This window comes from Canis aureus, chromosome 10 (genome assembly GCF_053574225.1).
Source record: "Canis aureus isolate CA01 chromosome 10, VMU_Caureus_v.1.0, whole genome shotgun sequence".
Lineage (NCBI taxonomy): Eukaryota > Metazoa > Chordata > Mammalia > Carnivora > Canidae > Canis > Canis aureus.
The window spans coordinates 6,074,482-6,099,578 of record NC_135620.1 but is presented as its reverse complement, the minus strand read 5'-3'; the positions used below and the strand labels follow the sequence as shown (position 1 = coordinate 6,099,578).

At 41.8% G+C, this 25,097-nt stretch overlaps 1 protein-coding gene across 2 annotated transcripts in view; it reads left to right on the top strand.

Annotated features, from left to right (window-relative positions):
* The first annotated feature begins 687 nt into the window (after positions 1 to 687).
* TRIM36 (tripartite motif containing 36) overlaps positions 688 to 25,097 on the top strand; it is a 34,124-nt gene continuing 9,714 nt past the window's right edge. Inside the window, exons 1-6 of one of the 2 annotated variants that reach the window (XM_077911249.1) lie at positions 688 to 940; positions 2,993 to 3,227; positions 11,961 to 12,286; positions 15,104 to 15,250; positions 21,682 to 21,777; positions 24,802 to 25,055. In XM_077911249.1, coding sequence (XP_077767375.1) covers positions 914 to 940; positions 2,993 to 3,227; positions 11,961 to 12,286; positions 15,104 to 15,250; positions 21,682 to 21,777; positions 24,802 to 25,055 — 1,085 coding nt within the window. In that variant the 5' untranslated portion in view covers positions 688 to 913. Of the gene's footprint in view, positions 941 to 1,546; positions 1,721 to 2,992; positions 3,228 to 11,960; positions 12,287 to 15,103; positions 15,251 to 21,681; positions 21,778 to 24,801; positions 25,056 to 25,097 lie in introns of those variants that run through there. The other variant, XM_077911251.1, reaches the window with a different exon arrangement.

Below are 25,097 nucleotides of genomic sequence, written 5' to 3'. Positions count from 1 at the left end.
AGCGGGGTGCGGGCGGCTGGGGACCGGCGAGAGACGCCAAGTTCGCCCGACGAGCCGGGCCGGAAGAGGAGGCCGAAGAACCGGGCGGAGGTGGACCGGGAGCCGCTCGGGGAAGCCCCGGCCCGGGTCTCCCTGCGGTCCTGCGGTCCCCCCGCCCCGCCCCGCCCCGCCCCGGCCCGCGCCCGCGCCCGCGCCCGCCCCCGCCGGCCGTCCAGCGTCCGAAGACCCGGCATCGCGGTGACGGCTCGCCCAGGCGCGGGGAAAACGAGGTGACGGGCGGAGGGGCCGCGCCGGGCCAGCAGCCAGGGCCGCAGTCGCCGCAGCCCCGCCGAGCGCTCCGCCCCGGCCCCGCCCCGGCCCCGCCCTCCGCCTCCCCAGCCCCTCGCTTCCGCCCCCTCCGAGGCTTCCCACCGCGGCGGGGAGGCGACCGCGGCCGCCCGGGAGGGGGCGAGCGGCGGAGGGGGCGGGGCCCGGGCGGCAGACCCAGCGCGCGCCGCGCCCCCGCCCGCGCCCCCGCCCGCCCCGCCCCCTTTGTGCGGTGGGCGCTGTTGCCCGGGCGACGGCCCGGCCCCGCCCCGCCCCGCCCCGCCCCGCCCCTCCGCGGCGTCGGCGCCGGGTCTCCCCGCGGCCGCCCGCCCTCCCGCCCGCCGCAGTCCGCAGGAGCCGCCGCCGCAGCCGGCCGCGGGGCGGGATTCCGGGGCCGTCGCAGCGCGCGCCGCTGGGCTCTCGGTGCCTGTGCTTCCCCCGCCCCGCTCCCAGCCGCGCCGGTCCGCTGGCCGGTCCGGCTGACCCGCTGCCCTCCGGCTCCGAGCCCAGGCTCCGCGACCGCGGGGACCCGCCCACCAGACCCTGCCCGGGCCGCCCGCCTGCCGGCTGGGACCGCGCCGTTGATGACACCCGGCACGAGGCTACCATGGAAGGGGATGGTTCCGACTCGCTGGTGAGTGGGCGACCGCGGCCGCCGCCCCGCGCCCCCGGGCGGCTCCCCGGGGCCCCGGCTCGCGCGCCGTCCACCCCCTCCGCCGCGAGCCGCGGGAGCCTCTCCTCCCCGGGAGCGAGGGCGGGCGGGCGGGCGGGCGGCGGCCGCGCTTCCTCTCCGCCTTCCGCGCCCGGGGTTCCGCAGTCCGGGGCGCCGCCTGCCTGCCCCGCCGGGGCTCGGAGCCCGGGGCCGGGGCGCCGGGGCCTGCCGGGGGCGCCGACCGGGTGCGGCGCTCGCCCACCTGAGCACCTCGGGGAGTCCGGGCGGGGCGCCCTAACCCGGGGCCAGGCCGAAGAGTCGACTGGCCCCGGGAGTCGGGGGCCGGGCGCGGCCCTTTGTCCCGGGCGTCGTGGGGCCGGACCCCGCTCGGACCCCGCGGGCGCTCCCCAGCCGCCCGCCCGCTCCGCGAGCACAGGCCCCTCCCCGGCTGCCGGCCGGGCGCGCGGGAGGCGGGGTGGCCCTGGCAGCTGTCGGGGCGCAAGTGTTTTGTTCGAAAGGCTCGGAGCTGCCCTTCTTTCCAACCTGTTAGTTCTCGTCGAACCCTGCTGGTCCTCAGCTCAATTGCGGGAGCCGCCGCATCCCATTTCTCGTAATCAAGTTGTGGCTGCCCTCGGTGGATCTAAAATGAGAGCTCGTTTTTCTTTTGGGGAAGGATTACTTTATGTCTGCCGTGATTAAGAAGCTTATGTACCGCTTTTTGTACAAGGAAGTTGGAAGTGATCTGAGATCTTCCACCAGGAGGTAAACCTTTTACCAGATGGGAATGTGTTGTGGACCTTCATTCAGAACAGTATTTTCGTATTTTCTTTTGGACCTATCTTGGACCTTCAGAGCAGTATTTTCCTTCGAATTGAGGTGTCAGATTCTTTGTGAAATGAGCTAGGATGCGAATATTCTATTTTCTTTGCTGTGAATTGTGAAGTGTGGCACTCTCCCAAATTTAATAAAATCGTGACATGATGTGGGCTTCTATGAAATATTTATTGAATGATGCAGCAAGAAACGCTTCAAAGACCATGGGCAGTGATAAAGCCGGTTGGATGTAGTGCTTCTGTCAGGGATTATTAAAGCACTTAAAGGTCGCTTTAGGGGGAATAGAAGAACATACATTTTCATTTAGTGGAAATGAGTAAATTGATTCGATTCTCATTTTCTTTGGATCTCCAGTAATTGAAATGATTGTACATGGGTTAGGAGCACTTTAAAATTGAACTGTAAAACTGCAGGGGTGCTGAATATAGATTCATAGCACCTGCAGTTTGGGGGGCTGCATATGGGAAGGATGGGAAAATGAGCATGAGGTCATCAAACCTTTTTGGTTGTGATAAGAGACTGAGTGTTTCTCATGGAAAATAATGCAAGCCTGTAGTATTGAGAGCACTTATAATGGTGCTTTCTAGTCCTCTCCACCCTTTCAATATTCATAAAGTGCTTTTAAGATAACCACTTTGATAGGCAGCAGAACCTCAAGCTTTTCAGCAACATTACAGTTGCAGCATGTGAAAATTGGCCACATTTAATGTAGACAATTGCTGATGATTCAGCTTGTAAAGAGATTTCAAGGAGGCTTCCATGAACATACTGGCTAACCCAGTTTTCGCCAGCTCTCTTTTGCCACAGAGTTAGTGTGCTCAGTAGGAGCAGTCTCATTCTTAGTGGGCTGTATTCTTAACTTTTACTGAAGTCATCTACTTTAAGGGTTTTTCAGATGTCCTAAATCAGTGAATTCATGATGATTTGAATAACTTCATGATTGGTGAAATATGGCCTCCTCATATTTGGGGCTGATATTGCTCAGACTTCAGTTTTTTCCATTTCTGCGTCCCTTCAGTTCTAGGCTGTGGGTGGTGAGGGGGGCTGATGGTACAGAATTTCATTGCCAGAAAGCAACCTCAGATTATAAACCGTTTCTTGATTCCCTTTGGCAAGGCAAACACAGGTAACTGACACAAGAGGCATAAACATGGTAATACGTTCACTCACCGAGGGCTTTTGATTCTGATTTTTCTCCAGGTTACCATTAAGAATATCGAAAGAGAGCTCATTTGCCCAGCATGCAAGGAGCTGTTTACCCACCCACTGATTCTCCCTTGTCAACACAGTATCTGTCATAAGTGTGTAAAAGAACTCTTACTGACACTTGATGATTCATTCATTGACGTGGGATCAGACAACTCCAATCAGAGCAGTCCTCGACTTCGGCTCCCGTCCCCGAGCATGGACAAAATTGACAGACTTAGCAGACCAGGTATGTGGCCAAAGCCTGGGGCCTGGGAGTCTCAGCAATATTTGTGGAAGGGACATTGTTTTTGCCATTTTGCGGGTTGATCTTTCCAGGTGAATAAATTGAAACTAGTTGTAAAGGAGCCCTTCCCTTCAGAAGTTCAGAAGTGAACTTCTCCTGTCTCTGGGATACACTTAAAGTTGAATACTGAACCCCAGCTTTGTGTTAGAGCTCTTAATAATGGTCTGTATTTTGGGGTGTGTTCTGACCCAAGGGGTCCTCTAGATTAGATGAGGGATGAAACAATGGATCGCGGAAGTACTCACTAGGGAATCCTCTGTCTATAGTAATATGGAAATAAATGTGACAAATTAAGGGATAAGATTCCATAATGACTGTTCCCAAAAGGCTTTTTAGATAGATTAATTTGGTGTCATTTTGTTCTACCTGAGGACTTTATCTTCTTCAGCCATTTTAAATCCATTTTTTGAAATCAGGATTTTTGAATATCAACTAACTAGTGGTGGAATTCTGTAGTAATGATAGAAGTCCATCATAATTGTTACCCGTTGGGATAGTGTTAACTTTCTTTCTTCTGGACCTCCATTGCAGAATTAAAGTAGATCAAAACTAATTTGAAATCCGAGGAACAGGGCCACTGGGCGTTTCAGGGCCAAAATCAGCAGTGAGGTCCAAGAGGAGGCCGAGATTTGAGTACCAGAATCTCAGCGTCAGGTTAGGTACTAGCATCATTTGGAGGAGGAGAGTATGTGAGTAGCTCTAAACACCAAACTTCACTGCCTCAGTTCTATCCGGTTTTGGTTTGGAGCTTTTAAGTTTGATCTTTTAGGACCCTATGTTTATTTCTTCCCCCTATAGTATAGGAATAATTTTTTAATCTTTAATATAAAAAAAAAAAAACTTTGTAGAAGAGAATTTCCTTCTCCTCATTTGCATTTAGTGAATGCTGTCTTTTTTGGTCCACACTGTGATCTGGTGGTATCTTGTAGGGCAATGTATGTGTCTTTGTGCTTCATCAGACAGTGGATAAGATTCTTTTTAAGATTTTACTTATTTATTCACGAGAGACACAGAGAGACGCAGAGACATAGGCAGAGGGAGAAGGAGTCTTCCTGCAGGGAGCCCAATGTGGGATTTGAGCCCAGGACTCAGGGAGCATACCCGGGGCCGAAGGCAGACAAACGCTCAACTACTGAGCCACCCAGGTGTCTCCATAAGAGTGGATTTGATCTAAAAGTAGTTATTATGCTGCTTTAAAAATGTCTTTTACTTTAAAGGGTAATCACGAATTACTTGGAAGATATTTTGCATATATAAAAATTATAAGCATGTATTGAAAAGGGAGTGTTAAATGACTGTGGCTGCAGGGAGTATGAGATCAGAGAGAGTTATGCTTATTATGAAGTCATCACTTGTATGTTTCCCTCCCTGCTAGGAACCAGCTGGCAGCCCTGGGGGCAGGGACAGATTTCCATAGCTGGAAATTACCTACAGGGAAAACAGATATTCTGTTGGTAGATCCTCATTGGCTAATTAGGGACAGACCCCTTGATTGATTGACCAAGGGAAATTTACTTTTTTCTATTAATATTTAACACAAATCATTAAAAGGAATTTTAGTTATCTACTAACATTTCTATAATTAGATAGAGCTTACACACGTATATAAAATCCTGTATCTCATGTGGGCTTCTAATCTTAACATTTGGTTGGTATTTATATGTGATTCATATGGAGAATGGATGAAATACAGATAAATATATATATCTAACTAGATGAAATATGGTTAACTGCTTTTAGAAGCACACCTAGATATTACTTGGTGGATATCTTTTTTTTAAAGATTTTATTTATTCATGACAGAGAGAGATGAGAGAGAGAGAGTCAGAGAGACAGAGAGAGAAGAGAGAGAGAGAGAGAGAGAGAGAGTCAGAGACACAGGCAGAGGGAGAAGCAGGCTCCATGCAGGGAGCCTGATGCGGGATTCAATCCCAGGACTCCAGGATCACGCCCTGGGTCAAAGGCAGGCACTAAACCGCTAAGCCACCCAGGGATCCCAGATATTTAATACATATTTGTGGAGTGGTTGTTGAATGACCCCTGCTACAAGATTTCCACAAAACATGCCATGATGGCTTTTAATCAATAATAGTGTTATTTTTTCGCTTAAAATAAAAGATCCATTCCACCATATTTTACACCATCTAGATCAGAAATAGAATTACCGAGATGTTCCTCCCTCTCCTTGAGGAAGAACCCTGTCAAGTTGGATCATGTCCTGAGATGGGGGGAGGTAGAAAACCTTTCTGTGAAAAGGAATGCAGATTTCAAGCTCAGTGCTAAAGAAAACAAACACCCATCATGGGTTTCCAAAGATGAGATTGTCAGCTCACTGTCAGTAGAAGTATTCAAATGAGGGGTCAGATTTAGAATGCTTCAGGGGCCATATGCATTAGGGAAGCAGGTCCCAGGCATAATAAACACCTTGGTTTTACTTCTTTGATAGAGAGTAAATATTTCATTTTCCCATTAACTCATCTACCTTAAGAAAACTAGCAGCCAGTTGACTCCAGGCCTCCCCTGTAGAACATGGTGTCACATGGTTTGAGACTGTAGACCAGAATGGATGCCTTGTCTAATTGGGCACTTAGCCACTTGGCACTAGTGCATTAGTTTAGGGGTACTAGATTTTCAGATTTACTGTCCTTCCCTCCTCCTCCCGCAAAAGAACCTGATAGTGTTTTTGATGTGTAATCTGTCTTTTAAATGTTGATAGGTAATTCAAATTATTGAATGACTCCATACCAGCTCAACATAGGATAGGGCAGCCAATGCACATCTTTGGCTATGACCTTCCCATTCAGCATTTGGGCCATCAGTATTTGAAATCTTTGTTTTAAAGAGTGGGTGAGTGACCACCATTTGAATACATTGTAGAGGGGATTCCTGCCTTGGGTGGTAGGTTAAGTCGGTTGTATGTCAACCGCCATTTCTTCTCCAATATTGAAATTCTCAAGCTTGCATTCATTTGCATTCATTCGTTCAACAAATACTGAATTTAACCTGCTGGTTGCCAGGCTTGGCTAAATGCTCAAAAGGAATGAACAAGATAGATTTGTCCCTCCTTTTCAAGAGGCTTATAGCCTAGCATTATGTAGAGCGTCATAGTTAGAACACAATCATTCATCAAGAAGAGCCTACAGAGCAAATTAACAAATACAGATCGAGTACTCAGAGGGTTGGGGGGCTCCAAGTATAATAATCATTCCTGGAGGATTTTATCAAATGAATGTGGATTTAGGATTGCCATTCTTCTCATGGTATCAGTTTTGAATTAATAGAAGTAATGATATTACAAATATAATGCTACCCTCCATTTATGGGACATTTGCCTCTACTTTTTCTTTGGAGTGATTCAAAGAGAAATTCATAGGGAAGTAATGCTCCCCCCCCTTTTTTCCTGGCAGGCTTCTTTTTTATTTTTTTTATTTTTTATCACTTAGAGATACTTGGGAAAGAAATCCTATTCTGAGTATTGGTGTGGGAGGAGTAGAATTCTAAAAATTAGTTTTGCCCCTGGTTTAATAAATGAATTAATTAGATCAGGATTGTCCAGTGCAGTAGCCACTAGCCCCATGGGGCTGTTGACCACTTGAAATAAGCTAGTCTGAACTGCAATGTGCTGGAGGTATAAAAAATACACTGTGAATGCCAAACCCTTAGAATGAAAAGAATATCAAATGTCTCTAATAGTTTTTATTACATTTTGAGGTGTTAGTATTTTGGATATATTGGGTTCAGTAAATCACATATTAAAATTGATTTCACTTTCTTTTTAATTAATCTGGCTACTGGAAAATTTAATGGCATATGTGGCTGATGCTTTTGGCTCAGATAGCCCTTTTGGCTATCATTGCATTGGATATTTGGCAGATTTTTTAAAATAAAAGGGTACTGCCTTGAAAGGAGAGTAGGGTTTGTGTATGCAACACTGTAACACATTCAATTATATAAAAATAGCCATATTACTATACATTTTGTGTCACATGTGTACAAGCTTTCCCCACATTTTGTATTTCTTTTTTGGAAGATGATACAGTCAGTTTTAGCAATACTTACTTACAGGGTTGGTTTGGTATACATCAGTTAAAAAAATCAAACAAAAGATGCTTGCTATTGCTGTGTATTTTCAAGTTACCAGAAATACAATTGTGCAAACATACGAATCTATAAGATAGAGTTTAGACCTCTTCAGGGCTGCGCCAACAATGATTGATTCTGAACTCTAAGGTCAGCTTGATGAATGTTTGACAGTGATGGTTTCATAAATACCACATGTGCCAGGAAAAAAAACACATTTTCTTACCGTTAATGCAAGAATTGTGTTGTGTACAGGACACAGTTACTGCTTTATCTTTTGTTAACGAGTTGTGAATCTTCTCTTTGAAATTAAATTCTAAATCCAGCTTTCTGTTCATTGTTCGCAGCGTCACAACGGAGATCTTTGGGGTGGAGAGGTAGAAAACGCTTTATTGCTTGTGTGGCCGCAGGCAGTATAGTGTTAGAATTAAATTTAATAACCTTGTATACATAAAGTGTGTAAATATCAGTGGTCAAGTGTTCAAAATTTTGTAGAAAGTGGACAAATTGGGCTGAATGACTTAAAGGTCAACAGGACTAAATTTCCAAGCCGAGGCTGGTGTTTCTAAAGGGAGCTCCAGTCACCAGTGCCTCCCTTTTGTCCATTGGCATGACAAGATATTTTTGAAGAAAATGACATACTCGTGTCTATGAGTTCTTTTAATATGCCTAACGATTCTTTTCATTTACTTAGTGGAACTAAGATTATATTAATGGCCGTATTGCTACCTTGGGCATGGTCAAATGAGCCAGTACTCTCTTCTGCATTTAAAACTTTGCTTAAAGGGCAGTGGCAGTTTTTTGGGTACTTAATAATACAATCTTTGCTTGTTTTGTGCATACGGTGTCTCTCCTCTGGTAATGTTTGAAAGTGTTTGAGTTTTGACCTTGAGGTATTACCCATTTGTGGGTAAATAACGTACACTGCCTCTTTTAGGCTTTCCAAAGTATTTGACTTCTGGGCCCACAATGGGCCAACCCTTTTTATTAAAAGGATTTTTTTTTTTAAACTCCAGTTGACCTTTAAAGTAAAATTGGCTACTTTTTATTTTTTTGCAGAATGCTGGTGATACCTTCTATTTTACTAGAGAAAATAAACACCTGAAATGTTATCCCTTTTCTGTCTTCCTTACCTACCTCTCTACGTGCCTCAGTTTACAGATCTGACACTTCCAAAAAAGCCATGTGGCATCCTTTCTCTTACAAGCTTCAGGGAGTCCCTGAGAATCTTAAGTGTTGAGACTTAGAAAATAGGAGGAAAGGCAGGAGCAGTTGGCTTAAGCATTGCTTGCTCCCTATTTCTTTCAGACAGTAGTTGAGATAAAGGTGTTGCAGTTTGAACATGCCCCTAATACTTGGAAGGTGATTGTAGCTTGTAGGCATCAGATGGTGAGAACGTGCTGAAAGAAGTATGAATGTGGCAGCACAATCCATGAGCCCTTTGCCAAGCACCTAGAAGCCCGACCTGAACTCGCTGGCAGCTGATGGTGGGGAAGTAGTTTGTAGTCAGAATTTGGGAGAGGATACAGCTAGCAGAGTTTTGAACTCCTTACGAACTGACTTGGTCTTGAAATCCTTTATCTTCTTTGATATTTCAATGACAAAACATAATGATTGAAAGGTAGTTTTGAGGGGAGATTTGCTAGAAACCAATTTGAGGATTTTTTTTTTTTTTTGGAGTCTTCATTTTCAAATTGTGTCATGATTTTATGACACATGTGTCATAAATCTGTTACATTTATATGTGTCATGAATCTGTCTTTGAAGTCAAGGTGTTATTGGGGAAAAGAATTAATCCTGCAAGGGGACAGATTCAAATAATCTGCACATGTAATTGGCCCCATAAATGCAGTTTGACATATACTGTTACATTGCTTGGCCCGCATTGCTTCCTTACCTTTCAAAGTCATCATTACTTTTCTTTCTCATTATGTCATGCTGTTGGGGAATATTACTTGATGGAACATTCTATGATCATGGGAATGTTTTGTTTGACCATGCACTGGACAGTATGGGAGCCACCAGTCACATATGGCGCTTGAGAATTTGAAATGTGTCTAGTGCAACCAAGGAACTGAATCTTTCATTTAAATTTAGATAGTGATATTTGGCTAATAGTTACTATAGTAGAGAACACAGCTGTAGAGTAAAAAGTTGACTCTATTACATCTTATTCTTAGTTCTACTGTCTCGATTTTTTAAAAGATTTTATTTATTCATGAGAGACACAGAGAGAGAGAGGCAGAGACATAGGCAGAGGGAGAAGCAGGATCCCTGCGGAAAGCCTGATGTGGGACTTGATCCCAGGACCCTGGGATCACGACCTGAGCTGAAGGCAGATGCTCAATCACTGAGCAACCCAGGTGCCCCTCTGTCTAGATTTTTTTCCCCCACTAGATTTACTTCCTAGAATATCCTTAGACCTGTTCTGTTTCCTTATTGCCCTGAACATATATACTATCATTTGTTTTTGAAGACAATGGTGGAAGCCCAAGACATGAAATAAAACTTAAATACTTTGGCATTCACAGAAAAAGATGAGAATTTTTTTTTAAGATCTGTTTAGGAAAGCAGCTGAGATGTATCGACTTAATATTTTGTCTTATTAGGCTGTGTGATGCTTTACACCTTATTTTTGTTATAAAAATAAAAGAGGTTTACAGAAAAGGGACGAAACATCTTATTTGAAATTTCTGAACATGAAGGCCACAATCTGGGTGTCACCAGTATATACGTGAAAGCATGACTTTGTTGTCGTGATTTAATTTTGTTTGATCCTGTTACTTAAACTGATCTCCACCTTCAATTCATAAAAGCAGTAATAACTCATTTTTTTAAACATTGACTGTTTGGGTTTATCCATTTTTATTTCTATCACCTGGTTCACATATGGAAGCATGCAGTTAAAAGGGACTTTCCATTTGTTTCAACTTGACCACTGCACTATATCACTTCCAGAATTATTTGGCTTGTTTTTTTCATGAATGAAATTTTCATTGGCATGTGTCTTAAAAAGTGGCTTTGCTGCTTATTTCGTTATATGCCTGCTGTGTTGTGAAATATCTTGGACTGTGTTGCATGTTTTGAGGATTATCATAAAAATATATTTTATGTAGAATTTTCTAATTTTTTATGGGGCAGCTTTTTTTGTTATGCTTTTTTTTTTTATAGGTTTAGAAATGCAAAGGTAAATGAAGATATCAAAAATACTCTGCATGTTTGTTGCTTAAGTACTTTTGGGAACCCAGTGCCACTTAGCATGCTGTCAAGTCACTTCAAATGAATAATATTGTGAGCTGATGGCTAAAATTTACCTTTAGTGTTATCATGCAAGACCTATTTTAAGACAGTCTTTTCAGTGATGATAGTAATGTGCCAGAGCAATATTAACGTAGCTGTTGGAAAGACTTATTATAAATGTGGTAGACTAAGTTTGGCCATTCGTTTTTAGTACTGGATATATGGTAGAATGAAAGAGGCTTTAGGTTAAGAAGTTTGTGTTTATAATTAGGTAGTTATTTTGTGAACAACCAAGACTACGTGCTCTCAGGGTAGATTTATAAATGAGAGCAGGGAATAAGTATGCATGTGCTTAGGTTAAAGGAACAACCCCAGGTTCTCTTGAACCTGTGGGTAAGGACGGTCATGTCTTGGTTTCTTGATTTGTTAAAAATCAAGATAATATTGAACAAAAGTGTGCTCTTCATAGTCATTCACTGAATTATGTATATATTAGAAAATTATTAATTATACTTGTTGGGTTAACTTTTGGCTTACTGAATTAAGTAATTTTAATGGTTCTTTTTTTCAGGTCATAAGAAGATACTAAATGGTTGGTCCCTCTTTTAAAGTCACTAGTCTCTAGGTCTATGGATGAGGTTTTCACTCTTATAGATTACACTCAGTTAACTAATGATTTTGCCTACTTGGATAAAACAATACTACTGTGGGGAATGCTCTTTTGTAGTGGTTCTTAACTATTTTATGGTCACATATTCTTTTCAGAATCTGATCAAAGCGATGGATTGTTGAAATTGTATACACAATTTCAAATAGCATACAGAACTATTTGGATCTTTCTGGAGCCTCTCCATGGGGCACTGTTTAGGGTCTTCTGTCATTTATGTATGAGTTTGTTTCCTATCCATCAGCCAAGGCTGTGTTCATTTAAATGAAAACCAAATTACTTTGGATATGATACATAGAAATAACTGTAAATGTTAATTATATGCTTTCAAAAAAAAAAAATCCTGACCCTGTGTAGTATTGTATTCTGTGTTTTGTCTATATATCTGTTTGGTTTGATATGGTTTTGTGTGGGATTTACTCTAGATTTTCCTCTCCTCTTTAAGACCTATCTAATAACTTGGGCTTGTCTTTTGTATACCACAGAAAAATCAGCATTATGCATTTTCAGAATACAGACTGATTCAAGTGGAGCCACCACTCTGAGCATTATTTTTGGGGATAGGGATGCTGGTGGTGGTGGTGGGAATGTAGGTGTAGCTCTGTCTCTTTCCAAAACATCACTCCTTTCTCCTTCATTCTGTTTGCTTTCCTACTGACATAACTAAACAAGGACTTCCAATTACACAGGCTGGAAGCGCGGTTCACTGACCCCCAGGACAACCACTTTTCCTTGCCCCGGCTGTGAGCATGATGTGGATCTTGGAGAACGAGGAATCAATGGTCTGTTTCGAAATTTCACTTTGGAAACCATTGTCGAGAGGTACCGGCAGGCAGCCAGGGCAGCCACAGCTATCATGTGTGACCTTTGTAAGCCACCACCCCAGGAGTCCACAAAAAGTTGCATGGACTGTAGCGCGAGCTACTGCAACGAGTGCTTCAAAATTTACCACCCGTGGGGTACTGTGAAAGCTCAGCATGAGTATGTGGGTCCGACGACTAATTTTAGGCCCAAGGTAAGAGAAGTTCTGATTTGGTTAGAATATCGGTATCCTAACAGGAATTATTTATGCATCTAGACCTCGACAGCAAGAATGGGAGTAAGTTGAAAAGCCTATAAAAAGAGGGGCGCCCGGCTGGCCCAGTTGTTAAGGGTGTGCGACCTGATCTCGGGGTTGTGAGATCAAGCCCCACTTTGACTGTAGAGCTTACTTAAAATAAATAAACAAAATATATACATACATTAATTAATTTTAAAAAATGGATGGTGCTCACAAACACAGAGACGTGTATGTCCAAAAAAATATAAAATGAGAACATAAAAGGAAAAAAAAAACCTGTACGAGAAACTAAGGCCTGGCATTTGGAGTTATTTTGTGTGTGGCTGGACACTCACCGCACAGCCCAAAAGCAATATCCTGGGTCGCTATGTTACAACACAGCGTCATGCAGCACGATACGCAAATGTTCGCAATGCTACCTCTGCAAACGGGAAGGGCTGAATTGTCTCAGAGGTGCTCCCTGAGATCCAAGTGGTTATAAAGTTCAAATGCTTCTGTGCTTTAATGTGATTAAACCCATAGTTGCCTAAAGGATTTGATTGGGAAACATTTTTCTGACGTTTTCAGTTAGCTGCTTATGCTGTGCATATATAAGAGTAAGTACTGCGTAATGGTTTGAAGACTGTGGTATAATGTTTATATAATATCTGAAGTGGAACTCACATTTCTTAAATATTCTGGGTAATTTCTCTAGTAACACTCACAAGACCCTTATGCATTGTGGTTTGCCCTGCTTCGTGGCAGAAAAGCAGAATGATGTTTGGCTATCTTCACTTATGCTGCTTTCTGATTTAGATAGATTACCAGAAACTTGAGAGATTCTTTTGATTAAAGTTTTTATTTCTTCTTAGTAACGTGTGTGAGTATGAAAATCTGTTTACATTCTTGAGGATAAATCTTTGCTGTTTAATTTGTCATAGAAGAATGGGGGCCGCCGTGACTCAGTAGGTTGAGTGTCTGACCCTTGATCTCAGCTCAGGTCTTGATCTCAGGGTTCTAAGTTTGAGCCCCAAGTTGGGTTCTGCATTGGGTGTAGAGTCTGCTTAAAAAATACAATGGAAATAAATCCCAAAAGTTATCTTGAGACTATGAGCTGAGTATTTTTTGCATCATATATCTATATTTTTAAGTAAGCTCTATGCCCATTGTGGGGCTCAAACTCATGAACCCTGAGATCAAGAGCTGCATGCTCTGCTGACTGAGCCAGCCAGGTGCCCCTCTGACATTATAGTAAGTGGCCCAGGACTGGTAGATCAAAAGAGAAACAATCTGGGCTTTCACACTGTGTCTTTTTTTTAAAACTATGTCAGTGTGGCAATATATTTATCAAAAAGTTTTTAATCTCCTATTATGTTCCTTATCTCATTTTAAATGCACCAGGTCATAGACTTTTAAAAATTTATGACTTCAACTTGGGGCTTCAATGCCTCTCTCAGAAGATTAATTAAACTGATTAATACTAGTTCTTTCCATTATGAAAGAACTTGTCATTATAGAATTTATTACACTTGGGCTTTTATGATTTAAAACACATGAAATCTTGAGTAAAAATTTTTTGAATATAATTTGCAGACTTAGTCTACTTACAAATACAATAAAAGATTGGCAAGGGAGAACTGAAGAGGTGGGTTATATTGAGGAAAATATTACTTTCCTTAAATAGTGTAATGCTAAATATAGTAAAATTCTACAAAGTTGTCTCTTATATTTGCCTATAACTTTGAGTTCTTATCCTTCCTTGCAGAATGCCAAATTTTCTATTTTATTTAAAATGCAGTGGCTTTGAAAACTAATGTAACACTGTGTATTAACTATACTGGAATTAAAATAATCAGAACAAATAAATAAATTTAATGGTTTTGAGAATGTAGGAACTTGGACATGCTGGAAAATTTCAATTTTTTTCCAGTTTTTATCCTGGTCCTGCATATTGGTATTAGGCTTTTTCATATTGGACATTTTCTTTGTGTCTTGATATTATCAAAACAGTTGTGGTTGCTGAAAATGTGAACTGTTGGAGCCACAGACAACTTTTTGATTTCATTGACACACTAGTCTAAAGAAATCTCTTTCTTGCAAATGAAACTCGTTATTTCATACATAGTGATAGTTCACAGAGTAAGTTAGAAACTTGAATCAGAAAAACAGTACTAAAAAAAAAGAAAACGAAAGAAAAACAGTTCTAAATTTGATCATGTACATGATTAATATGTAAAGGCAAACATCTGGAAGCTTATATCATAAAGTGTTCCAAGACTCCTTAGCAGGGTTTTTTTTTTTTTAAGATTTTATTTTTAATAATCTCAAGCCCACAACCCCCCAGATCAGGAGTCACATGCTCTATTGACTGAGCCAGCAAGGCACCACTTTAGGAGCAGATTTCTTATGAAGATGGTGAGGGCTTGGGTTCCTATCAGTTATTTGTCATGGTACCTTACAAAAGCGCTGGTCACGTCATTCAAATTTGCCTTGTCAGTGTGGCCAGAGGGCCTTTTTGTCTTGAATAAGCATGCAGACCTGATAGCAATGGAATTGTCACCATCTTACCACCAAGTTGGGGGAAATAATATCTGCATATTTAATTGGCCATTTGAATCCTCAAATCGAAAAATAGTGACTCTAATACACCAAATGCTTTTACACTTTTTAAAATTCATTCATTTAAATGGCTTTATTTAGTGGTTTGGTAAAGCACGTCTTTGCATGTTGGGATATTGAGTATCCTGCAGGCTCTGAGGACCCTTAATTACACCTTTATTCCGTGCTCAACAGATTTTAATGTGCCCAGAACATGAAACGGAGAGAATAAACATGTACTGTGAATTATGTCGGAGGCCAGTTTGTCATCTCTGTAAGTTGGGCGGTAATCATTCCAATCACCGGGTAACTACTATGAGCAGTGCCTACAAAACCTTAAAGGTAGGATTGTATGTTTGGAGAACTACATTTTGAATCCCTTATAACTTTTGTTTTACTTTTGCCTTTAACTTTTTCTTTATAAAGTAACAACTTGCTGTGTAGTCTTGTTTTACTGAAACGAGTCAGCAATGTAAAGGGTCCCTCGGTGATCTAATATGAGGTTGTTAGTGTGTGTGACTCAGCAGATTAGCTGGTTCTGAAGAAAGAGGGGTGAAGGCCACTCCGTTATGATTCCCATGTGAGCCCAGTGCCTGCAGTTGAGTGTGTGTGGAAATGACATGCCTGTTGAGTGTGGAAATGACACACCCGTTGAGTGTGTGTGAGGAAATAACAGCCTATTGAGTGTGTGTGGACATAACCTGTTGAGTGTCTGTGTGTGGAAATGACAGCTTGTTGAGTGTGTGTGTGTGTAAATGAGAGCCTGTTGAGTGTGTGTGTGTGTGGTGTGTGTATGTGTAAATGACAGCCTGTCAAGTATGTGTTGGGGAATTACAGCCTCTTGAGCGTACGTGGAAATGACAGCCTCTTGAATGTGTGTGGAGCTGACACGCCTGTTGAGTGTGTGAGGAAATGACATACCAGTTGAGTGTGTGTGTGGAAATGACACCCCTGTTGAGTGTAAATATGTGTGTGAATGACACACCTGGAAGGATGGTAGTCATGTTAAGACACTTGATTCTTATTACTTGCCTATAGAAGTAGTGGGAAAATTTATTTATACTAAGGGTCTGGTGGACCTTTACCAGCTAAAACAGAGTTACCTCCTATCTCTGAACCTTATGCATGGACCTTTGAAAACTTTCAGACTTGACCGATAATCTACAAGTAAGGTAGGCAGTGATATAATGCTATTTTTTGTTTGTCTTATTCTTTTTTCTTTTAAATGGTATCTTCATTCATAAATCTCACCGATTTTAATTAATTTCCTGTCTATTTTTCATAATATGTACATGCCTTTTGGGGCCTTTATCTAATTCTTACTTACAGTTTTATCTTTTGCATTTTTATATGTCTATCATGCTCAGTCTTTGTTCTACTTTCAATATATGGATTACGGTATAATTGTTTTATTGTCCTGGTCTTCTAACTGTCACCTATGTCATTACTAGGTCAGTTTTGTAAATTTTACCGTGTTGGGCCATAGATACTTCTATATCCCACAGATATTCTTGAGTTTTCTTCTGATGTGTGGTCAGGTTACCTCAGAACAATTGGTTCCTTGTTGGGTCTTTTAACCTTTGTTAGGTAGGACAGAGCAGCAGTCTAAGGCCAATTTTACCAGATTACTCTTCTCATTTTACTCTTTTCAGTGACCTTTGGATTTTGAGTTTTGTTGGCATTTTTTGAGGGTTTTTAATTTGTTTTTTGTTTGTTTGGTTGGTTTGGCTGGTGAGTCACAGGCAGTATTCCCAGCCTTGTGTGAGCCCCTGAAATTGTTCCTTGTAATCCTTCTGGGTGATTCTTTCCCTGGCTTCTGAGAGTTTCCTCACACGTGGGAATTGATCAATACTCTGCTAAGGAAGCCAGGAAGCCCCTTTGGGCATCTTCAGAGTTCTTTCTGTCACTTTCTGTTCTTAGGGATTTTGCTTTATAAGCTCTGACCTCCCGGGACTCTGAGCCTTGTCTCCTCAACTCATGGGAGACCCAGGATCTATCTCAGTTCTCCTCCATCCTGGCCTTGGAGGAAACCGTGTCTGGGCTGTAAGGTGGGCACGGCCATAGACCCATCTTGTTGCCCTCTCTTCAGGGCTTTTTTTTTTTTTTTTAAAGATTTTATTTATTTATTCATGAGAGACAAAGAGGGAGAGAGGGAGAGAGAGGGAGAGAGAGATAGGCAGAAGCAAGCTCTATGCAGGAAACCCGATGTGGGACTTGATCCTGGGACTCTGGGATCACACCCTGAGCCAAAGGCAGACGCTCAACCGCTGAGCCACCCAGGCGTTCCTTGATGTCCAGCGTCTTGAGAGCCATTTCATGTATTCTGTTAGGTTTTAAAATTTCTCCTGGTAGGAGAGTAAATCCAGGCTTTGTTACTCACTTGTGCACCGCCCCCGCCTCCATGGTGTTACCATTGTTTGCTAGTTAAATTTAACTTTTGACATATTTTTGTTCTATTTTTTAGTCCCCTGATCTTATCCAAGCTGTCCAAAATTTCTTTTTCTGCTACCTGGGATAAAGCTTTGATAGTACTCTTTACACTCTGCTATTAACTTTTCTTATTCATGTTTCAGACTTTTTTTTCCCCAATAGGCCCCCTAATGAGGTTTTCAATTTACTCACTTTTTAGTAAGGATAAACTTATTTTGATTGACACATTTGCCAAAAATGATCTCCTTAGATCTTTCTTTTGACTTGGTTTTAGGTTTTAAGCAGGTGGCTGGCTACATGATACACGTTTATATTATTTTCATTTTTTAAAAATGATTTATTTACTTATTTTAGAGAGCATAGTGGGGGGAGGGCCAGAGGGAGAGGGAGAGAAACTCAAGCAGACTCCCTGCTGAGCATGGAGACTGATACGGGGCTCGATCCCATGGTCTTGAGATCACAACCTCAGCTAAAACCAAGAGTTGGATGCTCAATCAACTGTGCCACCCAGGCGCCCCATACTGTTTTCATTTTTACACACTTGTGTGTTGCAAGAACAGAAGGAAAATGATCGTCGTGGTGGGGTAACTTTGTCCATCTTGTTGCTGCTGTTTGTTGAAACCACTGAAGCCAGGGCCAGGCTTCCCATCTACATCTGTTCAATTTGGCTTTTAATACAGGTAGACTGTGTTGTCGTGTCTGGTGTCTCTTTGGAATTTTTACCAAGTTATTTCATTGAGCGTGCCCTTCCCATTTTGGAAAGCGCTAGCACTTTCAAGTGAACTGGCCTAAATAGTGAATAGCAGAGAGGGCTAATTGTGCTCCTGGCAGTCTTCTGTTACAATGAGACCTGTTTTCTTGGCTTTTTGTTTTTGTGTTTGCTTCCATAGAACCTCACCCTTGTTAATCTCAAAATAGAAAGACACCTGCACGCATGTGCACACGCTTCAGATGGAATGGTTCCATCTCTTTTGTAGCTTGTCTTTGTTTATTGGCCTCGCTCTTCCAGAATAGGGACTGATGTGGAGTCCTTCCCACCTTCCAATGTAGGAAACCATGTTTACTATCTCCTCTGGCCAGTTTGAACAGCTAAGGTTCATAATTCTGTTTTACCCTGAAAAAGGCATCACAGTGGGATATTTACTGTCTGTCTCTCCTTCTGGTCCCACCTCAACAACTTGCTTCTCCCAACTTTGGGTGTTAGTGGGTTTTCTAGGATTTTTTCAACTTCTCACACTACTATACAGGCTCTCATTAAGGAGGTTGGTTGTTAGTTCATCTTCCTTCAGTTGTCCACTTTCTAGTAGTTAATGGACATTTTACTGAAGACTGTTGACTTGAGGAGTTTCTCCTACTTTTATTTTTTCTTTATTTCCATTAATTTCTGGAAGAGAGTTAATAATTGTTCATGTGCGGTTATCTCTTCTGGAAGGGGGTCACTTTGTGATTTTAATCATGATGAGACGATTGGAAACTAAGACTTAGAAATGTAGAAAATGTAAACACCCCTAGAACCAGTCCCCATTGAATGAGAAAGTAATACAGCTTCTGTATTTTGGGGGGGTTTGTGAGATTTGTGGTGAATATAGCATTACCATATTTGGTGAAGTCATTTGGCACTTGACCAAGATGTATCATTCTATACCTTTTCTTCTTATCATTTTCTTCTTAACATTTTTAGACACATAGCAAGGCTGATATCACCTTTATAATGATCTGTCCTGGGGAGCCTGAGGAGCTCAGTGGTTGAGTGTCTGCCTTTGGCTCAGGTCATGATTCCGAGGTCCTGGGATCAAGTCCCACATCAGTTTCCCTGCAGGGAGCGTGCTTCCCCCTCTGCCTATGTCTTTGCCCCTCTGTGTGTCTATCATGAATAAATAAATTTTTTTGAATAAATAAATTTTAAAAATAAAATGATATGTCCTAAGGGGGCAGGGAACATACTCATTATTCTCCTAGCTTGCTCCTATGAGAGATATTCAGTGTGATTGATGAATGAATTTCTCTCCCTTTCTCTCTCCCTTCTCCCTTGTTTTGTTGACTGTTTCTTTGGGTACCTTGGATCAGTGATCTTACTAAAAGCAGGAGGCAGTGGTTCTCAGACTTTGAGGGTGCTGGAATCATGGAACACTTGGTAAAACTAGAGGCCCTGTTCTCCTTGAGGGGCTTGGGCCTCTGTGGTCTTTATTAGTTCTTGGGAGACTCTGCTGCACGCCAGCTTTTGAGAATCACTACCCTAGGGGAAGGCTTTGGGAAAATTTGGAGTCCTTGAGCAGTTAGCTTTTGGTCAGTTCCTAAGGAACTGGGGCCCTAATATAGCTGAAGGATTTAAAACTGATTCCTCTATTAGATGGATTTCCTGAGGGAACCATTTCTGCTAATGTTTCACTTTTCAGCATCTAGTATCAGTGTCTGGTGTTTATACTTTTGGAGGCCTATGAATAAATGGACACACTGATTATTGGTTAAAATATGTCATCTTGGGGTGCCTGGGTGGCTGAGTCTGTGAAGCATCTGCCTTTGACTCAGGTCATGATCTCAGGGTCCCGGGATCGAACCCTGTATCGGGCTCCCTGCTCAGCTGGGAGTCTGCTTCTCCCTCTCTGTCTCTCCCCTGTTCATGCTCATGCTCTGTCTCTCTCAAATAAATAAAACAAATCTTAAAAAAAAACCCAAACCAACATGTCATCTTGACACAGACTGCGTCGTTGTGAGGGGACAGAGAAGACTGGTGCTAAAGGCCATGGTTGGCTGGAGACCTTGCCTAAGCTTTACTGCTCACTGACAGTGAACACCCGTGCTCTCTGACTTTCCATGTTCCTGAATTCCATCATCCTTCCTGTTCCAGCCCATCCTGCACTCCCAGTGTAAGCTGTCTAACCACCAAGCCCTATGTCACTTGAAATGGCCCAGTTCTCCTCTGTTGCTGTAGTGACAAGGGGTACAGCCCCTGGTCCCTTGTACCTTTGGTCCCAGCAGGAGCCTGATGGGATGGCATTTCAGGGGCTCTCCTGTCCCTTGTAGCTTGGTGCCAAGGAAGCATCTCTCAGCCTGCAGAATCATGGTCGGTGGATTGCATGGCGAGGAACCTTCTAGTTCGTATTGACTGTGTACTCTCTGCACTTAGCTCTGGTTTCCTCATCTGTAAAATGTGAGTCAAGACATGAGATTTCATGTCTCTTGCTGTCCTTGACCACCCACAGGTTCTTTCTGGTCCTATCCTGCCCTCAGGAATCTTATTCCTCTACCCATGGGTCCTTCTTCTGGCCCTGCAGTGAGCCATCAAGGCAACTCAGTGTGTCGATTACTGGGTGCTCCAGAGAATTGAAGACTGGTCCTGCCATGGGCCTGTCATATCCATTTCAACATATGTTCTCTTACTCTATCACGTGGTCTAAATGAGAAAAGAGGGAAACTATATAGGTAGAGATTTACTTCTTGAATTCCAAAAAGTTAGATCTCTGGCCTTCTTTTCTTACCCACCCTTTAATTGAGAGCAGCAGCAACGATTGAGAAATGCCCAGGTCCTCTTGTCAGGGCTCCAGCTTGGGTGGCATTTTCTGGATGATGTTCTGATTTAGACTCTGCATACATGTGTCTCTTAAAACTTTGTACCCCATGGTGCTTCAAGGGTTGGTTGTTTGGATTTTTAATATCCTTCAGTCACACACATTCTTTTTTCTGGGTTAAAGTAGGGATTGCACCAAAGCCCACAATGTTATCTCTATGGTGAGCAGGCTAACTTCAAAATCACTACTTTATAAATAAGTTCTTCAGTGAGCTCTGGAAGCTTAGCTCTATTTTTATAAATCTATATTTTCATTATTTTGTGTGATTATTTAATGAATATCTAGTCTGGGCTGAGATGTGCAATTCATTTTGGAAGGGTCTGTGTTCTTTGTGTGTGTGTGTGTGTGTGTGTGTGTGTGTGTGGCCAGAGAAAGCATGAATTATAAAATCTGATGGAAGACAATCCTATTTGAATTGCTCTTCTAGCATTTACTTAGAAACCTAGGACCACTGGGAATGATGAAAAGACAACAAAAATGTATTATTTATGTATTCCGTTTTTTTGACTCATCTGAGCATCACTGCCTTGTTCTTTTACTCAGCCTGCTTCTCATCTCTCATAGATCCGCGGGTCCCCATGCTCAAGGCCAGGAACAGTTAACCCTGGGTTAGTAACGAGACTCGTCAGGGTTGATTTTACTGCCTGTTCATCACAGGCGAAAGAGTGGTGTGTAAGAAAACAAAAGCACAAAGAAGGAAAGAAGGAAGAAAGGTAGATCTGCAGGGCCTTTGTTAAATTTCTGCTTATTTGTGTTACTGATCTGTTCTAACAGGAAAAACTTTCAAAGGATATTGATTACCTTATTGGCAAGGAGAGCCAGGTGAAGAGTCAAATTTCTGAACTAAACTTGCTAATGAAAGAAACAGAGGTAAGTGACAAACTGGTTTGCTTATTTTTGTTTATCCATCTAGAGAATTTATTCATTCGTAAAATCTGGAGGCTAGTAAATGAGCTGGGAGTACAGAGTTGCATTAGATTTCACCCCTGCTTTTCTGGGACTAGGAAAACAAGTATAAAATACAAGTTACAATGTGTGATCAGTGGCTGATAGAGGTGGTGATTAAATGATACTGAAGCACAGGGGAGAGAAAGACTAACCCTTTACGTGGCGGTTACGATCTCACAAGTAGGGACATAACGTGAATGATAGCTTTGGCAATTTATCTGTATTGTACAAAATTAACAGATTGCATTTAAAGTATACTATATATGTTGACTTAAAATGCTGCTGTTCCCAAGTGTATAACTGATACATTTGTCAAAAGACACACATTAGAATGAACATTAGAATGTTCATAGCTGCAGTCTAATAGCTGAGAAGTGGAAACTATCCAAATATTCATCAGCAGTGGAATATGATCAGCAGTAAGAATGAAGATCTGCAACTCTATGCAACAGTGTAGCTAAATCTTGCAATAATATTGAAAGAAAGATGCCAGAGACAAAGGAATACCAACTACGTGATTCCCCTTTATAAAAAGTACCAAAAAAGGTAAAACTGGACTTTCTTGTTAGAATTCAGGATAGGCGTTGTTGAAAGGTGAGGAGGGGAAGGGTGGGTGTCTGGAAAGGTTCTAAGGGATGGCGTCTGGGATCCAGATAATACTCCTTTACTTTACTGGGATGTGGGCTACATGTGTGTGTTTGCAAAGATTGGTCGATCTCCATACTTAAATATACATTTTTTCTGTTTATATATTATATATTTCAATTAAAAATGGAGAAAATTGACAGCATTTTAAAAATCAAGTAAAAGAGGATAAGGACTGGGTTGTTTTAAAATTCCAAATACTCTGCATTGATTTTGCTGCCTGTTTCTTTTATCTCTTTGAAATAACTGAAGAGCCATTACTCCTGGTCACTTTAGAAGTTACAATGAAATATAAAAATATCTTGGCTAGTATGAGACTGTTAATGGCTTGAAATTTTATTTTCCAAAATGAGTGGAAAAAAATTGGGAAATTATGCAAATTAGTGCCATATCGCCAGCATTGCTCTTGTTCTTAATACTCTTTTTCTGCTACTGGCTGATTGCATTCCCCAGGCTGAGTAAGTTGTTTTTCCATGTACTTGCAAAGTGGGACTTTGTTGTACTTCTTTTTGTCTGATGGACCAGCTCTCTCACTGTGGTACAACCCTCCAGCCCTTGGCAGGTAATCACCTCCATAGGAGGTTGCTTCAAGGATTGAATCTTTGGTCATTTTAGGTTTCTTTTACTACTGGTCCTCAGTCATGCTGTATCCCTGAAACAAGGGATCCTCAGTACCCATTGCTGAGTTTGTGATTCAGTAGGCTGAAAACTGAGGAACTCTCCCATCAGTATTCATGCAGACATCAAGTCCTTGAGATCCTGGAGACATTTTTAGCTTTCTTATGTACCTTTGACCTAAGCTACCTCTGTGAGCCTGTTAGCAAGAATCTTTCACACACTGGAGAATTGGTCTGCATTCTTGACTTTTACTTGGTGAGGACTGCGACACTTTTTTTTCTATATAGTTACACTTAGCTGGAAAAAAATCACCCTTTTTACCTGTGTGCAATGATCTTTTGAGTTTAATATTGTGATGTATCACTGAAATTCAGCTACCAAAATGTCACCACCCTCTGTCCCCCAACCTTCTTTCCCTCCTGCCCGCCCTTTAAATTTTTTTTTTTTTTTGCCTGTTGGGTTTAGGAAGCAGAGAAGGGAATCTGGAAAAAATTTCCTTTCATTAGAAATGTTGGCCAGAAGCCATTGGAAAGTGCACAATGCACTTCTTCCATATGTTGTCAGCTTTTAAGAATGTGTTTGAAGACATTTTTTTTTTTTTTCTGTTGGCTGCTGCTTATGGGTCTGTGATGATGGTGGCATATGTGTGCTCTGCTGGTCTTATTTTCAAAATCAAGTTGGTCTCTGATTTTATGGACATTCAAAATGTTTCATAAGCACTACAAACAGGGTCATTTTATGACAAAGTAGAGGAAGAGCTGCGTGCACAGTGAGTATAATAATACTGTGTGTGTACAGTGTATGTGCCATTGTGGTGGGCATTTTATGTAAATAATATTTTTCAGTCTTAAAAAAAAAAAAGCCCAAGGATGCCTGGGTAGCTCAGTGGTTGAGTGTCTGCCTTTGGCTTGGGTCGTGATCCTGGGGTGCTAGGATTGAGTCCCGCATTGGGCGCCCCTCGGGGCACCTGCTTCTCTCTCTGCCTATGTCTCTGTGTCTCTCATGAAAGAATAAATGAAATCTTTTAAAAAAAACACAAAACCCCCCACAATCCCGCTCCTTAAAACCCAAATGGCTTCTCTCATCCCCTGTTTTCAGAAGAGGAAAACTTAAGCATACAGAAGTTCCATAGTTTGCATAAAGTCACACAGGATTTAATTCTAATTCAATTCTATCAATTCAAAGAGAAGAGTCACACTCTTCTTAGTTAAAGGACATCATTTTCCTGAGTGTCATAGCTGTGATTTAACATTTTTCTTAAAAAATTGAAAAAGCATAGAAAAGGTCAAAAGTAACCTGAATTAGAGATCAAAAACTAAAAAAATTGTTTTAAATAAAATAAAAAATATTTTAAAAATCAATTAAAAACTCCAGAATTGTGTTATACTGTGTCTTTGTTTAAATCAGTTAATTTCTGCCTCCAGTTCCCTTGTATACAATGTTGCAGGTTGTTTATTTGTTTATTGCTGAACTTTGGAGAGTAAAACTTGCGGAGAGTACAGTATCACAAAATTAGAAAGGATGTCTAAATAAAAGCTGGTGATCATGCCCCCTGCTCAGTGTAGTTGATGCCAAATTATTGTTCTGAAGATGTCAGACTCAGACAAAATTAAATGTTGGTTATTTTGAGAAAAGACATTTGGATTTAGCAGATGAGGTAACTCTTTGCTTGTTTAATAATAGTGTAACGGAGAAAGAGCGAAAGAAGAAGCCATCACACATTTTGAAAAGCTCTTTGAAATTCTAGAAGAGAGGAAATCATCTGTTTTGAAGGCAATTGATGCTTCTAAGAAACTAAGATTAGACAAATTTCAGACTCAAGTGGAAGAGTATCAGGGGCTTCTAGAGAACAATGGGCTTGTGGGCTATGCCCAAGAAGTGCTGAAGGAGACAGATCAGTCCTGTTTTGTGCAGACAGCGAAACAACTCCACCTCAGGTATGTTGCTTTGGATTTAGAATCTCCATGGCAATGTCATTA